The following is a 19,584-nucleotide window of genomic DNA, read 5'->3' as shown; positions in this document are numbered from 1 at the left end:
CGGCGGCGCGCGCGGCCCGGCCCCGCCCCGCCCCGCCGCGCCGCGCCTGGCTGAGCCGAGCCGAGCCGAGCCGAGCCGAGCCGCGGCGGCCGCTGCTGCTGGGGCTGAGACAAGATGGCGGCCCCGGGCGAGTACTTCAGTGTGGGCAGCCAGGTGTCGTGCCGCACCTGCCAGGAGCAGCGCCTCCAGGGCGAGGTCGTCGCCTTCGACTACCCCAGCAAGATGCTGGCGCTCAGTATCCCACCGGCCCGCGGGCGCGGCGGCCCGGCACCGCCGGCCGGGCCTGGGGCGCCCGCCAGCGCCGGGGGCCCGGGAGGGCGGGGGGAGGTGGGGGGGGGGGCGGCCCGAGGGGCGCTGGGCGGGGGGGGGGGGGGGGGGGAGCTGGGGGGGCTCCCTCAGAGGGGGGGTCGGGGCCGTGCGGGGAGCCTTATGGGGGGTCTTGGGGAGGGGGCGAGGAGCCCTATAGCGGGGCTCGCGGTGGGGCGAGGAGCCCTGTAGAGGGGTGCCTGGCGGGGTGAAGAGCCCTCGGAGGAGGGGTTGGGGGATGAGGAGCCCTATAGGGGGTCGTTGATTGTGCGAGGTGCCCTAGGGAGTTTCTGGTGTGGGGGGGTAAGAAGCCTTATGGGGGTCGTTGATTGTGCGAGGAGCCCTAGGGAGTTTCGGGGGGTGGGGTAGGGAGCCCTATAGGGGGGTCGTTGATTGTGCAAAGAGCCCTAGGGAGTTTCTGGGGGGAGGTAAGGAGCCCTATAGGGGGTCGTTGATGATGCGAAGAGCCCTAGGGAGTTTTGGGGGGGGGGTAAGGAGCCCTATAGGGGGTCGTTGATGGTGCGAAGAGCCCTAGGGAGTTTCTGGTGGGGGGGGTAAGGAGCCCGGTCGTTGATGGGATGAGGAGCGTTATAGAGGGATTCTTGCTGGAGTGAGGAGTCCTGGAGAGGAGGTTGCAGGGGATGAGGAACTTCTACAGAGGGAGTCTTGGTGTGAGGAGCCCTATAGAGGGGTGCTTAGTGGGATGAAGAGCCCTAAGTAGGGTCCTGGGGGGGGAGTGAGGAGCCTTGTTGAAGGGTTTGGGAGGGTTATGAGGGGATAGGAAGCCCTATAAGGGGGTGGCTTGAGGATGGAAGGAGCCCTATAGCGTTGAGGGAAGCAATATGGAGTTTTTAGGGGAGGCCTTGAACATATGGTCAGGACCTATGGGGGGATAGAGGTGCCCTGCGGGGTTCAGGGAGGAAGGGGGTTGTCCTGTGAGGGGGGTCCTATGAGGAGGTTCTTGGAGGAATAGGAACTGCTTTAGGGATTTAAGGGGAGGCTTTGAAGGCAAGGGAAGGCCCTATGGGGTAGGGGGGCCCTGTGGGGTTTAAGAAGGATAGTGGACAGCTGTGTGAGGGGAGCCTATGGGTGCTGGCATGAGGGAAGGGGGAGCCCTGTGGGACGGCAGGGACAGGCTTTGGAAGGAGGATGAGAAGGTCCAGTGGGTATAGGGGGGAAGTCCCATGGGGTTTCTGGGGATGGTGGGAGCCTTACAGGAATCCCATAGAGGTGTTGGGGGGGGGGGAAGTCCTGTGGGGATTATGACAGGGCCTTGAAGCCGTGCGGGGTTTGGGGAGCCCTGTAGTGAGGGATAGAGGGTCTGTATGGGATATCTTGTGACTGTGGGGGAGTTTCTGGGGTGGCAGGGGAAGCCTTGAGGGGGCCCGGTGGGGAGAATGGAGGTGGGTGAAGGGAGCCTCGGGGAGGGGGGGGGACCTCAGGAGGGCAGCACGCCCCGGGTGTCTGAAAGGAGGCAGGGTGAGCTGGGGAATGGCTTCTGGGGGGAAGAAAGAGCCCTGAGGAGCGGAGCCCAGTAGAGAGGAGCTGAGCTTTAGGCCTGGGGTGACTTGCAGGGAGATTCCCAGCTGAAACGGGGCTGGCTCGGTGGAGAGACTGAATTTGCCTGGGTTTGGCAAGAAAGCGAAGTCTGCTCGCAGCATGTGCAGGCACAGTGGCTGTGGGGTCGTTGAGGGTGGAGGCCTAAGGAATGCCATGTGGTTGGGGGAGGGAAGGGGACGTGGGAGGGGGGATTGCATGGAGGAGAGACAGGGAGGCAGTGCTAGGGAATTTAAAAAGTATGTATGTGCACACGTGTGTGCAAGCATGTACTTTTCTCTTTAACCTGCAAATATGGTGAGGGCAAAGGCTGTTGTGAGACAGCAGAGGAAATGCAGAGAGTTCGCGAAGGTGGACACGCAGCCCAGGGTGTGGTGTTGGAAGGAGGCTGGAGAAGTGCTTGAGGTGGCTTGTTGGCTCCAGTGGCTCATTCTGGAGGGAAGCAGTGAGTTACGGAGGGCTCAGTGGGTCAGGCTGACCGTCTGCCCAAGGGATGAGGTAGTAGTCTGAGAGTTCCCATTCAGGCTTTGCTGTAAGTCTGGATCTTTCTTCAAAAGTTGGGATGCTCCATCTTATCCCTCCAAAGGAAGAGACTTAACTTTTGCAGAGTTCCTTGGGCATCCCTTTCTTGAAGGCCATTTGCTAGTGAGGTCTTCGCCTGAGCAGCTGCTCAGATTGGCTCAGGCGAGAAAGGAGGAGAGGAAAACCGACCTGCGTGAGCCTCTCTTCCTAGGAGGAGACACTGATGATGTGGAAGAGGCTCTTTGTGCTGAGAAGCCCACAGTGGCTCTGCTGCGCTGCCTGCTCGCTCCAGCAGATGAAAGAGCGGAGGGCTAGCTATGCAGCCTCCGCAGGAACAGATTGCACAGGAATTAATGTCAGTTCTATAAAGGTTTTTCTGGGGGTGGTGCACTGTTGTCTAATTTACGCTTCCCAATCATGCTAGCAATACCAACCACAACAAACCTTGCCTGTGTTTGAGGTACTACTGGGAGGTGAGTGAGGGCAAAGAGGCCTTTTCTGTGGACCTGTAGAGGAATGTGTGTTATATCTGCACTAGGGGACTGTTCTCTGTGGAGGCTCTTGGCTTAGCTTTTGTTTGCATAAGGAAGCAGTTACGGGCATGAAATGTGTAAATTTAAGGCACAAGAGTTGTTTTAGTCAGCTTCCCTGTATAGACAAGCTTTTACTGCCTCATGCTTGTGCGAAGAGCAAAGCAGGCTGCGCTACAGCTGAAACTAGTAGCAAGAGCTCTGCGCCTCCTTGGCTAGCCTGGGCTAAGCTGCTGCTTCTGAAAAGATCACACATCATCCTAGGTCACGTATGTTGTGGTTACAGCAGCTGCTGGCTGAAAGTTCTTGTCTGCTCTAGTCAGGAAAATCAGGTCAGCATCAAATGAGTCAAAGAAGAGATTGGTGGTGTTGTCTGGGTCTTGACCATGTATTTGGCCGAGTAGGTGTTGGGACAGTGGAAGAACTCACTTGCTGAAAAATCAGATGTTCTCCTGACTTGCTTCTGGATAGCTCTCTGTGGTCAGACATGTCTCTGTCTAGATTTTTCCTTAATATTTTTTTCCTCCAGAATGCCCCTCTTCCAGTGGAAAGCCTAACCACGCAGATATCCTGCTTGTAAACTTACAGTATGTTTCAGAAGTGGAAATAATTAATGACCGCACGGAAACCCCTCCTCCTTTAGCTTCACTCAATGTTAGCAAGGTAAGAACTTATCCTTCGTGGGCTTGAGATGCTCCTGGGGAAAAGGGATTTGTGTGGTGAAGTTAATGCTGTTCCTCTTACTGGGGATGCATTAACTTTTAAACTTCAAATCACTTGCTTCAATCATGACTTCACATGACCCTTTTGAGGGGGTTTAGAGTAAGATCTCGTCAACATATTGAGTCTCTGTGACCCATATGCTGGAGATTGCTTAGTGTCTGCTGGAGTTTCTGCAGTAACACTGCAGAATTCCTCTTTGCTTAGGGGTTGTTCAGCACCAAAGCTGAGGTCCTAGGTGAGAGAGAGGAAATTTCTGGGGTGACGGGTACGCAACTGGACTCCAGCATCTCACTGTGCCAAGGAAAGCTCAGGCCTTTGGGGGAGTTTGCTGACCAGGTTCTTGCTGAAGTGTGCTGTGAGGCACATGGGGGTGCATGGGGCCAGATGAGCAGTGTCATTGGCTTGTTTTCCTCTGAGAGTCACTGAGAGACGGATTCCTTATGAGTCTGTGGCATCCTGCGTGAGCTGTTGGATGGTGAGGGTTGATGGGCTGGGTGCTCTGCTTGGCTGGGCGGTATTTGGGGAATTGGACCTGTTGCTGTTCTTGGCTACCCTGGGCGCTCATTTGTGCATCAGTTTAGTGCCTGAAGTCTCCTTTTGTCTATATTTATAATATGATGCTGGCTGCAGCATCATTTGGAGTTTCCAGTGTGGTCCTACTGCGTAGATTGAAGTGTCTGAGTGATGCTGTGTTCTCCCTTTAAAGCACTGAAGGTGTGGGGTGGGAGTGCAGGGCAGACGGCTTAGCCCTGCGCTGTGGCTTACGCCCTCTTGGGAGGCTGTTGCGCTATGCGCTGGCTTCTTGTAGCAGGAGTAAACGTGGATCTCTGCTGGCAAGTGGATGCAAGCTGCAGCTTTAAACGCTCTGACCAAGGATTTCTACTCTGGGACCTCTGGCGTGCTTTTAGTAGTGTTAAGGCTATGCAGCCCCTTTTCACTCAGGAAATGTCCAGTGGTCTTGATCCTCCTGGCTCCCACTGAAGCCCCAGTACCGTTGGCAGAGTGACGTGGCAGTTTGATGGCTGGAGAGAGGGAAGGTCAGCACGTTGTGCTCCCCTGCTCTGATGGGATGTTGAAGCCTTTGTGTAAAAATGCGACAGGTACTTCCTGTGACAGCAAATGATCCAAATTCCCCGGTCAAACACTTGCATAAAAAATGAATATTGCCAGAGCTGTTGTGCTGCTCATTACCTTGTGAGACTTCCCACCTCTTAACCTGTCGTGTGCAGGTCCTCCCGGTGCTCTCTCCCAAGACCCTAGGTTAAGAACATATTAGGAACTTCCTGTGCTCTCATGAACACTAATGCTAGAAGAGGCTGCAGGTAGGTTAATGCTTTGGGGGTGACGACTCTCCCTGTGGCCCCCTAATCACGTGAACTTTATTATTTTTCCAAAACGGAACTATTTTTGATATAGTCTGATTGCAGGATAGTGGACAGGAGCTGTAAAATGCACACAATTGGTTTAACTTTTGAGGAGTTGCCTTTCATGCCTTACAAAAGAGGGTAGTTTCTGATTCCCGGTGGTAGTGTCAAAAAAGGGGAGGTGAACTCGAGCTCTGGGATGCTTATGGAAACGCTCTTGTGAAGCGGCGGGGGACGGTCGGGCTGGGGAGCTCTAGCCCTCCTGCTCCAGAGAGGGCTCTTGTGGGTAGAGAGTGCCCCAGCCTGCTGCCTCGAGGCCACGTGCCTCTTCAGTTGGTGTTTGGGAGACACATTTGAGACACAATACAGTACTGGGGGGGAATGTGGTCAAACTGGAGCCTGGAGGAGCTTCTGGAAAGCCATGTGGTAGGTCTGGCTGTGGGTTTTTTTCAATTTGTGTCTCCGTGTGGAAATCTCCTTCCGTTGTAGGTAATTTCAGGTAGGCTGTGGGTTGGTTTTATGCTCTCCTGTGTCCAAGGCTGGTTGGTATTTGTGGTAACTGGAATCCCGTGTGAAACATCCAGCCTGCAATGCCACGGCTGCCCACTGTCAGGGAGCAGTGTGCTGCTCGGGTGGCGCGGGCCTTATTCCCGCTGGCCTTGGCTGAGTGGCCTGTAACTCCTGTGAGTTTCTTTCTCCCTGGATTATCATGTTGACAGAGGTTTCAAATGACACAATTGCTGTAAAGATGCAACTATTCCTTGTAATTGCATCAAGCGATATCGCTGAGAGTGCAGCTGGGAGGTGGACAGGCCTGCTGTGGAGAAAATGCTCTGTGTCACACTGCCTTCGGATACTTGGTTCAGTTTTTCTGGCATCAAAAGTAATTGCTGTGGACTTGGTGCAGGAAAAACGGGCCGAATGTTGTATTTAGGCAATGTCAAGTGGATGGAGGTCTGTGTGCAGCCCCCAGTACAGCCAAGAGTCCGTCTCTCCTGCGACAGTCACGTTGTTCTGTGTTGCACTGACCCACGTCTCCTCTTCCATAAACATGCAGGCGAGCTGGGGTCTGCCGGTGCCTCAGGACTGGAATACAGATAAATCGATCCTGGCGATAATGGAGGAAGGAGCTCTTGCCACATGGGAATGTGTTTGTGATGCTCTGAGACAAGCCCTTGTCTTGCTGCTCCGAGAGACCTTGGAGAGTAAGCAGAGCCCCGAGGAGACAGTGGAGCTGTTGAAGCTCTGGTAGCAGATCCCAAATGCCAGGACAAGAAAATTTCCTGGGTTTAGAAGACAGTCTGGCCCATTGGGGTGGGAGATAGACCTGTTGTGTGGAAAAGGGGTAAAGGAAATAAGCTTGCAGGCTGGCCGCAGGGGAAGGTGTGGGGAGGGAGTAAGCGGGCTGTGTGTTGGCTGCAGGTAGCCGTGGAAGGCAGCTTTGGAAGAGCCATCCTGAATGCAGAACAAACAACAGCACTCTGGGGAGGGCAGCTGGGAAGCCAGCGGCGCGGAGGCAGCTTGTGGGGAGAAAGGAGGGCGGCTGCAGTGAAGACGAGCAAAAATCAAGGGGGAACCACTTTGAATCGATAGCAAATGGCCAGGGTGCGGGAGGGCAGCGGATGGGGAGAGAGCCTTGTGCTTGAGCTCCTGCAGTGAAAGGCTGGTGTGCAGTCGCTGACCCCGTGACAGCTGCAGGATGGCTGGAGGAGTAGGAAAGGGGATTGCGAAGAATTGGAATAGGAAGATAATGAAGGTGTGACTAAGGGTTGGCAGCAGTTCAGTCGAGATACGGCTGAACTCAAAGCTTCCTGCTGCCGGTGATGGGCACACGAGGGAGATGTTATTGAAAAGGCTCTGAACTGCTGAGGATTCGGTAAAATCTGCAGCCGTGGGAGCACAGGAGAGGAGCTGGAGGGAAAGGAGAGCTGTGAAACAAAGAACGTGTCGCCGGGGCTGCAAACGTCATGCTCTGACTCGCTTAGTAGTAAATTTTACTGTTGTGCTTCAGCCTGGGCGGACATCCCAGATGGGACACGGAGGGCACAGAGAACAGGGCGGTGAGTCACGTATGCTGCGTATGGGGTGGTGGTGTTGGAAGGGGGCTGGGAGCCCCGGGGGGAGGAAGGGGACATCTTTACTTGAGCTACCGTTAGAAGGAAGGCCTCAAAATGGTTGTCTTCCCTGTGGGCGGCGGGGATAAAACCTCTCTCTCCAGCTTCACTGCTTTAGAGTGTTGCACGCACGAGGGGGCCAGGCCAGGGGAGGAGGTACCTGCGTCGGCTCTACGCGAGCTGCCAGCCAGGATCTGAGAGGTTATCTCCGGCGCTGCGGGGGCTATGCCCTGTGGGGCCTTAGCTGGGACATCTGGGGGGACGCCAGCCCGTCGAGCGGGGCTGGCACCAGCTGTGGGATCTTGGCACGGCGCTCCGGAGTCTGCCTGAGGAGTCGTCCGCAACTGTGCTGGGCTTGGCAAGCGGCACGGAGGGCTCGGCCGCCTGGTTTCCCCGGGACCTCCTTAACTCGCCTTCCTCCGAGCAGCCTGGCCTCGGGCCTTCTTGCTGGGCCCCGTCGCTGCTAACGCCTGAGCTGGGCAGGAGGCCGTCCTGGCGGCGGGGGGGGGGGGGGGGGGATGTGGCAGGGCGCTCGTTGGGCCTCGCTGTCGCCCTTCGCCTTGCGCATATTTTGTATCATTCATACAGAGATGAATAGGGAAGGGAAGTGACTCATTCATTCATGGAATCGTTGCACAAGGTGCATATCTGAATCCGCTTAATAGCCCTCGCGCGTTCACATGCTCGCTGGAGCCGGGGGGTGTGAAACCACACAGTGCGGCGGAGGGAGCAGCACGCAGTGGGAACAAGGAAGCTATTTTGAACACTTGAATTGGAGAGGCTGGAATTTTAGAGAATCGGCACGTCCAGTTCATTTCTTGTCCACGGCTCGCTGTGATGAGTAGGGAGAGCACTTCTATTGCGCGCTTGTATTTCCCCTGTAAGGACCCTTCAGGTTGGGATCTTGGTGCGTGGTTAAGAGACGAGTCAAAGTTGCAAGTCAGCTTTCTAGTGGGGGACTGCTGCGTTCTAGCTAAAGCGTGGGTTCTAGAAGTGTACTTGATGGATGCCCTCAAGAGGACTGCAGCGCCTGCAAGAGCCCTGCCAGGGGGCCGGGGAGAGCCTGAACTGTTGTAGTTGTTTATCTTTGCCATGTTCCTCTGTTCTGACAAGACTAGGTTTTGCTGAGTGCTGTTAATGCTGGGGTATAAGGGTGCTAAATGAAGCAGCGGTGAGATGCTACCCTTGGTGGCTTGCTGTTGTGTGTGGTGGTGCGCACGAGCTCTTCTGAGCTTCCCTGGGATTTCCTTGCAGATGCCTGTTGTTACCTGCCTTCCTCGCAGGGCTGTCCCCAAAGCTAGACTCGTCTGTCTCAGCAGGTGCTTTTTTCTCCTGGGACCTGGTACTTGAAGAGCTGAGTAGGCAGGGAAAGATGAGTTGCTGTGACTGCCGCTTTGAGCTAGATGAGCATCCTGATGCCTGGTAAAACATAGCCTTAGAAATGGACAAAGCAAATCTATATTTCAAATGTGCAGCATGAAGGGCTCAACTGCAAGGAAAGTGCTGCTTGGTGGGAAGTCTTCTGTGGAGGAGCCGTTTGAGGGAACAGTGGGGAGCTGAAGAGATTTGCTCTGCTCAGTGTCGTAGGTCCAACTCATCCACATCACGAGAGAAATAATGTTTTGGTGAAGGCGATGGAGCCAGCTGAGAACCAGGTACACCAGCCTCTATGGTGAGTCTCCCTCCCAGCCTCAGGAAAGAGCCCCAGCTGGATGAAGTGTTAGTGAAGCCCTGGAGAAGGCTGGATGACTCAGATGCAGGAAAGTTACTGGGGAACATTGCACCGAGGCTTGTAAACCAGCTTTGAAGTGGGCTGGCAGTCTAGGAGAGAGCGATCTCTATGCAGACCTGGGGCAGGCTGCTTCAGAGCCTCTTCATGCCACTGCCTGGGCCGGAGCGGAGGCTAGTGAACAAGAAAAGGATCCTTTCTCCACCCTCCTGTTCCTCTGTTAAGGCTCCCTGGTTGTTCACTGAGAGGTTCAGGAGCACATGAAAAGCAAGCAGAAAGGTGCTGCAGCAAGCCTTGCTCATCTGAGCATGGAAAGCAGACACAACGCGCTATTTCTGCCTAGTGTTTGCTTTTTCAGGAGATGGGCTGGGTGGTGGTGGGGAAATCTGTCACTTATTAGTGTTGTTGGCTACAAAAAGTGCCCCTGCTCAGTGGGAGCTTGGGCTTTTTATCCCGAAAGGGGGCTTTTAGAAGGTGTTTCTTTGCTGCTGTCTGAAGTGCACTGTCATTAACTAACAGGGATTTTTGGTTGAAAAGCTTGCTCGGTCATTGGGCAAGGGGGAGAAACTGCTCCTTGGGAAGGTGCTTGCTGTCGTGCGTTACCTGTATGAAACTGTCCCTCGTTCAGTACAGAGGAACTCAGTCTCTCTTCACCTCTTGGGTCAAGAGCAGCATCCCGCTCAGGGCTGTACTGGACCGTGCTGCTGCTGCAGGTCGTCTCCTCTGTGTGTTAGGCTGCGATGCGTTTGCCCTTTTACTCATCAGGGCCTCTGCTGTTGTCCCGGTTTCTTAGTGGAGCCGGGCTGGTTGAAGGGAACCGCTTGACCTCAATGCCACTGTCCTCATCTCCTCTCTGGGCCTTTGAGGGAGCAGTGCTTTTGTCGGAGCGGTCGTCTTTGTGAGGGATTCGGGAACGGATGGCCAGGCAGTTCTGAAGTCTGTCCCCCTCCCTGCACCTCTGGTTTGAACAGCTTTTGAGTGCCATGCAGCTTTGCAGGGATCGCCTCGATGAAAGAGCAGCTCGTTTAGAGGTCTTCTGTGGCATAGCCTGGTATATCCGCGTCAGCAGAAAGCCACGTGAGAGCGATGCTCGCTTGGAAATGAGGCAGTTTGGCTGGCTGGGGGAGGGCACGTGAGGTGGTTGAGGGAACCAGGGGTAGTTCAGGTGGGCATCATGTATCCCAGGGCTGGAAGCAAGTGTCTGAGGCTCAGCACGTCTGCGTTACCACCAGCACTTTGTTCCTGAGCAAAAATAGGGGGGAAAAAAGCTACTTTGTGTGTGCGCATTTTGGAGCGCTTGCAAGTGTGAGGCCTTTCCTATGGAGGAGGGCTGGCTGGCGTAGGAGGCTATGCTAATGTGGCTCTTCCACTGCAGCAGCTCTCGCAGGGGAAAAATGGCTTGTCCGGCGCGTCGCTTGCGAGGATGTCGCTGCCTGCCTGTCTCCTGCCTTGAAGCAGTTGCAGCTACTTTCTCTGCTGTGGCTGTGGATTTTACTGCAGGGGATGAGCGAGGGGTGGAGTTTCCCCTCTCTATTCTGGGATGATGTGAGCGCTGGATTAAGCTTCCCCACATGCGGACGTTGTGCGCTGCCAGAGTGACTCTTTTGTTGTTGTTCCCAAATAACTGCTCTGCTTTTTTTGGAACAGAATAACCATTCTGGGATAAAGTTGCTCATATTCCAGCATGATCTGTATGGAGGCATTTACACCATATTAGCCCTAACGTAATGGTTATTCTGGACTCATCTTGCCTGTCTACATCCCCAGTCGTCAAGTGCTGAATAAACAGCGAGCAGTGGAAGGTGGTTTGGACCTGAAGAGCAACATCTTGTTCGGAAAGGGCAGAGGGAAACCTGGCACTTGTGTGTTTGGCCCCAGCAGCTGATCTTCCCTCTGTGGGTTTTTTCCTGAACAGGGGAATGCAGAAAGATGGTACTTCCCCAACACACCCCATCCCTGAAGAGGCTGGTCAAAACATCCAGGAGACACAAACAGTGGCAAAGATGACTTGAAACAAGTCAAACCATGAGTTAAAGTTGCTGCAGGTTTAACTTGTGATCCAAATAGTGAACAGCAGAGCTGTATTTGGGTGTATAAGAGACTTACGCTAAATGTTGCTTGCCCCGGACTCGTGTGAAGGTGATGACTGAACGTGAGGCTGGGCTCCCTGCGTGGGGACCGCTCTGCTCCTGTCCCGCTGGCTGGGATCCAGCGCTGGCCGGTGCCCTGTCCGCAGTGCCAGCCCGCGTTGTGCACGTGGAGGACGCCAGCCCGTGGGGGTGGCTGGGGGCGGCACAGGGAGCGGGCCCTCTGCCCACACAGCACCTCAGTTGTGCAGTGGGACTGGAAAGGATTTGGTGGCCTGACAGAGACCCACTCTGAGGAGCAGGGATGGCTGCTCAGGGAAGAAGGGGAAACTTCTGTCAGCTTTTAGGGGAAGACCTTGCAGGTGCCGAGTGTGTCCACAAACCCTGTCGTTGCTCACAAAGAAGCAGATGAAGTCTCCAAGTTCTGCAGTAGCACAGAGGAAGGAGCTTCGCGTTTTGGAGAGGCTGGTGTGTTGTTTTTTTTTCCATTTGCACCTAGATTTGCATCTAGAGAGCAGCCTTGGAGCAAATAACTGATCCGTGAAGTGAAATCAAACCTCTGAGCGCGTCTGAAGGAGGCTGGAAGTGGATCCCTCAGGGAGAATCCTCTGTGGCTCAGCTCATGCCACTCGTACGCAGGCGGGCATGGGGCATGCCCTGTCCTCACCACCTCACAGGGAACACCCCTTCCTCAGCGCCTTGCGCTGTTAGCGGGTTTTGCGTGGACTTGTTTGGACCCGGCATAGGTCAGAGCTGCAGGCAACCGCCTGGCTGCTCGCTCTGCATGTCTGCAAGGCTTTTTGGTTTTGGTCACTTGAATAATAATGTACGTAAGTTGAAGCGTGCTGCTGACCCGTTCTGTGCCTGGTTGCCTCGTACCCCCGTGGTTTTGCTCGTGAGTTGCCCTGCGCCCAAGAGCGGGCCCGCAGCTCTCGGTCCTGCTCATGGCTGCGTCTGTCTGCCCGCACTTGGATCGTGCTCAGCGGAGCTCCATGTCTCTTTGTCTCCCCTCCAGCTTGCCAACAAAGCACGGACGGAGAAGGAAGAGAAGCTGAGCCAGGCATATGCAATTAGTGCTGGTGTCTCTCTGGAAGGACAGCAGCTCTTCCAGACTATACATAAGACGTAAGTCCTCTTGTAGATGCAATCACTCGCTTTGCTCTCTGCCTTGGCCCTGGTGATCTGCAGAGTTTTGGGCCACATCCCTCCCTCTGTCGCTTCCCTGGGATAACTTGAGAGCTAGAGAGCACTCCTGGGGCAGGAGCTCCCAGTAAGTGTATCCATGTCTCTGACTGGTCTCACTGGTACTCCAGGCTCCTTGTTCTTGCTGGAGTTGCCTGTGTTACCCTCTCCCCTACCCTACTGTCCCCTACTGGCACCTGGTCTGATCCTGCTCCAGACACTTCCCTTTTGGCTCTTTTTTTGCCCAGGATAGTTATTCATATGCCTGTAGCTGGGCTAGAAGGAGCCCTGGCCAAGGGGCTGCGTGGCCTGGCACCGCTGAGCTACAGCTTAACACTGCAAACACTGCCTTAATCGTTCCCCTGGCTGTGCTGGCCTGAGCCACGCAGTCTGGTGATGTGCTGGGCAGGTCAAGGCCCCGTGCAGGAGGGAGGATGGTTTCCTCACTGCTCCCTGCCCTCCCCGGCACATGCTGTAGTGCGCGCCCACCTCGGCGGGCTCGCACCTCTCGCTGGCAGAGCGGGACGTGCCCGAGAGATGCCAGGCGGTTTTCACGTCCGCAGAGGTAGCTGTGCACCTCCTCGGGGAGATGCTGCTCTGCCTACAAGATGTGGGCAGCGCCGCCCTGCTCCTGTTAGGTGCTCTCAGACAGGCAGTGGGATGTGGGGCGAGAAGAGGAGCAGTGCGGTTGCTCGGCGGTGGCCTGGGGGTTGCTTCTGCAGAGATGCTGTCGGGGGGAGGTCTGCTCTTTGCGGGGAAGATGCTGATCCTATTCCCTCTTGCCTCCCTGCAGCATTAAAGACTGTAAATGGCAGGAGAAGAACATAGTTGTGATGGAAGAAGTTGTTATTGCCCCTCCGTATCAAGTGGAAAACTGTAAAGGCAAAGAGGGAAGTGCGCTGAGTCACGTACGCAAAATAGTAAGTGTGGTGCGGGGGTCTGGGTCTGCGCCGGGGTGGGAGGCGTACGGGGCTGCCCGGAGGGGCGCGGGGCGCAGCGAGCCGCCTGGGCCGGGCCGCGGCGAGCGGGGTGCCCCTGCCCGCCTCGCGCCCTGCCTCGCTGAGCCCTCTTTCTGTCCCTCCCGCCCTGCCGCCTCGTAGGTCGAGAAACATTTTAGAGATGTGGAAAGCCAAAAGGTAATGCAACGTTCACAAGCACAGCAAACACAGAAGGAAACCTCCCTGTCGTCCTGAGTCCCACCCTCCGAGCGCCGGGGACTCTGCCACCACCCAGCAGGAGACGTCGACTTCTTCAGCGGAGGCCGGGGCGGGAGGGCGGGGGTTCAGTTTTATTTCCTTTTGGGCTCGTTAATGGGGAGCTCACCGATTCCAAACCTTAGACTTTAAAACAAGCGAGAAAAGAGAATAATTTAAAAGCTCATGCATTACTTGACTAACAGACTTTCTTTTGTCCGCCATGTTTTCTTTCCTATGAGCCAGTCAGACTTTGTTAGTTTTATTTTTTGACGTTTCTTTCCTTTCTTCTCCCCTTACCGAGAAACCCTCCCCCCCCTTTACTTTTCTAAAGGGGGGTTGTCACCCCGTCCCACCCTCTGTCCTCCCTCTTTGCCTGTCTGTAACATAGGAGAATCTCTCCCTTGCCCATCCTATCCCCAGAAAACCCCTCTTAAAAAATAAAAGTAACAAGCTGACTGAGGTAACTGAATCGGGACCTTTGTGACCAGCACGGTCTCGTTTTAATTTTGTTTGCACAGGGCAAGGCTTGAATTAGTCTTATTTTTCTTATCTTTAAATATATATATGAATATATATTAAAATGTTCTTTAAATATTTTCTGCTTCTAGCAGTTCTCTCGACCAGGATCATGGCAAAAAAACCCCACCCCGACCCAAAGAAACCCTCTGATCCTACCAGCCCTCCAGTCCGAGGGGTTCCCCCCCCCCCCCCCCCCCGGTCCTTGGGACTCTGTGCAGAGCTGGAAGGGGTTTTTCAGTGTGGGATTTTTGCAAGGGGGAGGCGGCCCGAGGCCACGGTGTCTTCCTGGGGGGGTCACTGTGCGCCCAGCGGTCTGGAGCTGCCCCCTTTCGTGGCAGCGCTGGTGGCACCGTGACCCCCCCCCCACCCCCGGGGCGGCCGGCGGGCCGGGCCGGGCCGCGGCTCGGGGGAGCCCCAAGTGCCTTTGCGGACGCCCCGCGGCGGGGGGCTCGGAGCCGCGGCGGGCGGCAGCACCCGCTGCCCCAGGGCTTCGCCGGCTGCGCAGGCCGGCGTGGGGCGGGAGCTGGGCGAGGGCCTGTTATTTCCCCCTTCTTTTTGTTTTTTTTTTTGTTTTCTTGTTTTTTCTTTTTTTTGCCATGATCCTCCCTCCCCCTTTACCTTTTTTGTTTTGTTTTTTAAAATAAATGGATCAAAATCAAATAATTCAAGCCCTGCCTTTAGAAGAAGAAAAAAAAAAGGAAAATTTTTTAGTATTGTTTAGCAAAACAATAAAACCCGAAATTTTTTTAACCATCACCCGTGTGTGGAGCTGTGGGTCTGTGGGGCCGGGGGGGGGCCGGAACGGCGGCGCGGCGGAACGCGGCGGCGGCGCGGCGGTTGCCGGCGGGGCGCGCGGAGGGGGGCGGCGCTTCCGGCCGGGAGGGGGGCGGCGCTTCCGGCGGGGCGGGCGCGCCGAGATGGCGGCGGCGCGCGGGTGGCGGCGGCGGGCGCTGCGGCTGCTGACGGCGGGCGGCGGCGTCCTGCTGACGCGGTTCCCGTTCTGGCACTGCTTCAGCGGGCTGCTGCTGTGCGCCGAGCGCGCCGACGGCCGCCGGTGCGGGCCGGGGGGGGCCGCGGGGCGCCTGGCGGAGCCGTTGGGGCCTGGCCCGGGGGGGAGGTGGGGGGATTGGGGGCGGCTGGAGGCCTGGGGGAGCCATTGGGGCTTCCAGGGTGAGTTGGGGGCTGGGGGGTGTTGGGGGCTGGGGGGTGTGAGTTGGGGGCTGGGAGGTATTGGGGGCTGAGGGCGGTGAGTTGGGGGTGGAGGGGTGAATTGGGGGCTGGGGGGGAGTTGGGGGCAGGGGGCGGTGAGTTGGGGGCTGGGGGAGCCATTGGGGGCTAGGTGAGCAAGGGGGGGCTTGGGGGCGGGCATTGGGGGCCGGGGGAGCAGGTGGGCTTGCGAGGGGGGTGGTGCTGGGGGCTGGAGGCAGTGGGGAGGGGGTGAGGGCAAATGGGCCCAGCGATGGCTGGAGGTGGGGGGGGGACAGGATCTGGGGGTGGGGGTCACGGTGCAGGAGAGGGAGCCGAGGCAGGGGCTGGGCTATGGGTTGCGGTGGGGGGGGGGCAGGGGTGCTGTGGCAGCAAGGGGGAAGGGGGCCGGCAGTCGAGGGGCGGGGGGTGGGGGTCCGAGCGGTTCCGCCCCCCCTCCCCCCCCAGGAAGCCCGACATCCCCATCCCCTACCTGTACGTGGACATGGGGGTGGCCGTGCTCTGCGCCAGCTTCATGTCCTTCGGCGTCAAGCGCCGCTGGTTCGCCCTGGGCGCCGCCCTGCAGCTCGCCGTGGCCACCTACGCGGCCCACGTCGGCGGCCACGTGCACTACGGCGACTGGCTGAAGGTGAGGCCCCCCCCCCCCCCGCCCTGGCACGCGCCCCGCACCCCGCGCCCCGCGCCCCGCCGCCGGCCCCCCGGGGCGCTCACGGCGCCCTCGCCCAGGTGCGGATGTACTCCCGGACCGTCGCCATCATCGGCGGCTTCCTCATCCTGGCCAGCGGCGCGGGCGAGCTCTATCGGCAGAAGCCGCGGAGCCGCTCCCTGCAGTCCACGGGCCAAGTCTTCCTGGGCATCTACCTCATCTGCCAGGTACGGGGGCGCGGGGAGGGGGGGCTGGGAACGGGCCGGATCCTTGGGGTTTTCCAGCCGGGCTGTGCGCGGCGAGGGGCTCCGTGGTGCCGCAGCGCCGTCGGGGCGCGGCGAAAGCGAGGCCTCGGCCGCCCCGGGCGAACGCGGCGCGGTTGGGCGCGGCGTCTCCAGCGCTGCGGCTCTGCCCGCCAGGCCTACTCGCTGCAGCACAGCAAGGAGGACCGCCTGGCCTACCTGAACCACATCCTGGGCGGCGAGCTCACCCTCCAGCTGCTCTTCGTCCTCTACGGGCTGCTCGCCTTGGCCTTCCTCTCGGGCTACTACGTCCGCGCGGCGGCGCAGGTCCTCGCCGTGCTGCTGCCCCTCGCCATCCTGCTCATCGACGGCAACATCGGCTACTGGCACGACTCGCGCCGCGTCGAGTTCTGGAACCAGATGAAGCTCATCGGGCAGAACGTGGGCATTTTCGGGGCCGTCGTCATCCTGGCCACGGACGGCTGAGCGGGGCGGGCGGGCGGGACTGGACTGCCGCGAAGGGCTGGGCTCGGGGCGGGCGGCGGGAGTGGCTTTTTTTGTTTTTTTTTTTTGTTTTAAGAATCACTGCTATTTATTCTTTTTTTTTTTTTCAATTTGTAAATACTCTGATTTGGTATTTCTGTTGAGGGCCGAAGGATGGGATGGCTTTTGCCTCGAGCCGGCTTCTCTGCCTGCGGGGAAGGGGCAGCCCGAGGGGCTCCTGCTTGCCGGGGTCTGGCCACCATGTGGTCAGGTATCCTGCCGGGCCCCGAGCGCCCGCTCGCTCCCTGCCGAGCTTCCACCCCGCGCCGGGGCGTTTTTACCGATGAAACGAGAAGTCTTTTAACTCTGCCCGTGGGCTTTGTCGGCTCTGGCGCGCCGGCGCGCGGCGTTGGGGGCGCGGGAAGGCCGAGCGCCGCCCTGCCCGCGGCTCCGGTTCTGCGCTGCGGGGCCCGGAGCTGGGTGCTGACGCCGGCTGCCTCTGCGGGGCCGAGGCGCCGCCGCGCTTTCGCCCCCGGCTCTCCTCGGCGGGGAGAGCGGCTCCGCGACACCCCCGAGCACCTGCCCCCGGCCGGGCCGCGGGGAAAACCGAGGCGCTGCGGGGGCGGCTGCGGCCTCCGTCCCGCTCGGGGCCCCCGCTCCGGTGACGGGGGCTGCTGCCCCCCCGTCCCCCCCTCCCCGCCCGCCCGCCGGGTGCATCGGAAGCCCATTAGAGCCGGGCGCAGAGCAAACACGGCGATGACACCCGGGCGCGCTGATAAGGGGCTTCCTCCGGCGCGGCGGGTGCGCGGGAGCAGAAAACGGCCCTTAATGCGCCTCCGTCGGAAGCGGCCAGGCCATAAAGCGCAGGGAAGCGGCAGGGGCCCTGTTTGCTCACGGGGCCGCGCTGCCGTCGCCCCCCTCCCCGGCGCGGGGGCCGCGGGGCCTCCTCGCTTCCCCCCACCCCCCTGCCCCGGCTGGGGACGTGGCGGCGCGCGGGGTGTCCGGCCGGCCGGGACCCTGGGCCTCCCGCCCGCCCGGCTGGGGAAACCGAGGCAGCCGTGGCCGGAGCGTGGAGACGGGGGCCGGGAGACGGGGGGGGCCCCGGCGGCCCCCTGGCCCCACATGGGCGGCCGCTGGGGCCGGTCCCCCCGCGCCGCCCCCGCCGGGCGTTAGCGCCAGCCGCCGGCAGAGCCATCCCGCGACCTTTGGAAAATTGCTGTTTGCTGTCTCGCGGGGAAATGGTGCAGAAAGCCGTCGCCTCCTTTCTCCCCTCGCCGGGGGGGTCCCAGGGGGCCGCGCTGGCCCCTGCTCCTCCCCCCCCCCCGGCCAGGGCTGATGTTGCTGCTGTGTTTTTTTTTCGGGGGGGGGGGGGCCAGGCCCGCTGCCCTCCGCAGCGGCGCTGGGGACTGCGGTGCTGGTGTCCCGTGGCCCTGCACGGAGCCGTGCGGGGCTGTGCCGGGTGCGGGCGGCGTGTCGCGGTGTGTCCCCAGCCGGAGCCGGAGCCGGGCGCGGGGCAAGGCGGCATTTGTTGCCCCCATTGATCCAATTAGTCCTTAACGAAGGAAACGCTGTAATTGCTTTGCGCCTCCCCTTGCCCTGTTCCCTGGCGGCTTCGTGTCCGAGGACGTGAAAGGTGCTGGCGCGCTGCAATCGATGCGATGAGAATGGCAAGGGGGGGCCGGGCCGGGGCCGCGTGCGCGTCCCTGCGGCTGGGTGTGCACGCGCGCGTGTGTCCGTGCCCATGCAAGCGTGTGAGTGTGCACACGCATGTCTGCCCGCAGCTGTGCATGCCTGTGCACAAGCCTGCACGTGTCCTTGCAGCCGTGCATGAGCGTGCATGCGTGAGCGCACGCGTGCGCGTCCTCGCAGCCGCGTGTGAGCGTGCACTCGTGAGCGTGCACACAAGCGGCCCCGCAGCCGAGCGCGTGTGCACGTCAGGGCGTGAGCGTGCAAGCGGCGTCCAGCCCGGCGGGCCGCCGCAAGCCGCCCGCAGCTGCGCGTGCGCTCGACCGCCTGCTCGCACGCTCGCAGGCCCCGGAGCCCCGCCGGGCCGCCCCCCGCCGCCGCGGCCGCCCCGAGGCGGGGTGACGGCCGGGGCCGGCGGCCGCCCCGGGCCGAGCGGCCCCGGTTGCGCGGCGGGGGGCTCCGGCTCGCGGCGCGGTTTCCCCGGGGCGATTGCTCCCTAATGCCAAATGCATAAGGAGCGAGGGGCCCCCCCCCGGCGCGGGGGGCTGCCGCAGGGCAGGCGGAAGGGGCAGCTCATCCGTCCTGGCGGGCTGCGCCGGCGATCGATGGATGGAGGCGGCCGGGGAAACCGAGGCAGCCGCGTCCCCGCCGCCGCGGGCGGGTGTTGTGGCCATGTCCCCCCCCCGCCGTGTCACCCCGTCCCCTCGGCGCAGGGCAGCACCGGGGGCTCTGCAAAGCGCCGGCTCCCTCCTTCCTCCCGTCGCCCTCCTCTTCCTCGCCCCCGTGCCAGGCGCCGGGGGGCTGCCGGCGTGCCGCGCCGTGACGCGGGGCCTCGGGGACGGTGGGGGCGAGGGAGGAGCCAGTGGCCACCCCGCGGGAGGCTATAAGAGCCCAGGCGGGTGGCGGAGCCACCGGTGTCCCCGGCATCGTGCCCGGCGTCACCCCGCAGCGCCAGGCCCTGCCGTGGCACCTCCCGGCTCCACCGTGAGTGCCGGGACGGGCACCGGGGGGGCCGGGGGGCCCTTGGGAGCAGGGGGAGCCCTGTGGGGAGGTGACATCCCTTGGAGACAGCTGGGGTCCCTTGGGGGGCAGATGTCCCCTTGGGGACTTGGGGGTCCCTGGGATGACTTGTCCCCTTGGGGACTTTGGGGGGGTCCCTGGGGTCCCAATGGGGAGAACTGGATTCCTTGGGGGGGGGGATGTCCCCTGGGGACTTGGGGGTCCCTGGGATGCCTTGTCCCCCTGGGGAGGTGAGGAGGGTCCTTGAGGGCGAGGCGTCACCTTGGGGTGACCTGGGATCCCTGGGGGGGAGATGTCCCCTTTGGGTCCCTGGGAGATGATGTTCCGTCGGGAAGGTGGCGGTGGGGGGGGGGGTCCCTGGGGTGCCACTGGGGAGAACCCGGGTCCCTTGCTGGGGGCGATGTCCCATTTGGGGACTTGGGGGGTCCCTGGGAGGCAACGTCCCCTTGGGGCCAGGCCGGGGGGGGGGATC

General features: G+C 60.0%; 2 protein-coding genes across 3 annotated transcripts; both read left to right on the top strand.

Moving 5' to 3' along the window:
* The first annotated feature begins 29 nt into the window (after positions 1 to 29).
* Positions 30 to 14,575, top strand: LSM12 (LSM12 homolog). Its single transcript, XM_062595888.1, has 5 exons — positions 30 to 235; positions 3,445 to 3,578; positions 11,948 to 12,057; positions 12,908 to 13,034; positions 13,215 to 14,575. The coding sequence occupies exons 1-5, from the start codon at positions 115 to 117 to the stop codon at positions 13,305 to 13,307; spliced, it is 585 nt and encodes a 194-aa protein (XP_062451872.1). The 5' UTR covers positions 30 to 114; the 3' UTR covers positions 13,308 to 14,575.
* A 171-nt stretch (positions 14,576 to 14,746) lies between these two features.
* Positions 14,747 to 16,414, top strand: TMEM101 (transmembrane protein 101). Of its 2 annotated transcripts, none has more exons than XM_062595789.1 (4): positions 14,747 to 14,883; positions 15,483 to 15,663; positions 15,762 to 15,908; positions 16,101 to 16,414. In XM_062595789.1, exons 1-4 carry the CDS (start codon positions 14,747 to 14,749, stop codon positions 16,407 to 16,409), a joined length of 774 nt encoding a protein of 257 aa, XP_062451773.1. In that variant the 3' UTR covers positions 16,410 to 16,414. The 2 variants fall into 2 exon arrangements, with proteins under 2 accessions (XP_062451773.1, XP_062451774.1); XM_062595790.1 differs by having other exon boundaries at positions 14,808 to 14,883; positions 15,546 to 15,663.
* Positions 16,415 to 19,584: the final 3,170 nt, after the last annotated feature.

Source organism: Rhea pennata, chromosome 26 (assembly GCF_028389875.1).
Source record: "Rhea pennata isolate bPtePen1 chromosome 26, bPtePen1.pri, whole genome shotgun sequence".
Taxonomy (NCBI): domain Eukaryota; kingdom Metazoa; phylum Chordata; class Aves; order Rheiformes; family Rheidae; genus Rhea; species Rhea pennata.
This window is presented reverse-complemented; position numbering and strand designations above follow the sequence as displayed.

Coding starts and splice junctions, on each gene's coding strand:
- LSM12 (XM_062595888.1), top strand. CDS start 115: ATGGCGGCCCCGGGCGAGTACTTCAGTGTGGGCAGCCAGGTGTCGTGC. Junction 236..3,444: donor CAGCAAGATGCTGGCGCTCA/GTATCCCACCGG, acceptor TTTTTCCTCCAG/AATGCCCCTCTTCCAGTGGA. Junction 12,058..12,907: donor TTCCAGACTATACATAAGAC/GTAAGTCCTCTT, acceptor GCCTCCCTGCAG/CATTAAAGACTGTAAATGGC.
- TMEM101 (XM_062595789.1), top strand. CDS start 14,747: ATGGCGGCGGCGCGCGGGTGGCGGCGGCGGGCGCTGCGGCTGCTGACG. Junction 14,884..15,482: donor GAGCGCGCCGACGGCCGCCG/GTGCGGGCCGGG, acceptor CTCCCCCCCCAG/GAAGCCCGACATCCCCATCC. Junction 15,909..16,100: donor GCATCTACCTCATCTGCCAG/GTACGGGGGCGC, acceptor TCTGCCCGCCAG/GCCTACTCGCTGCAGCACAG.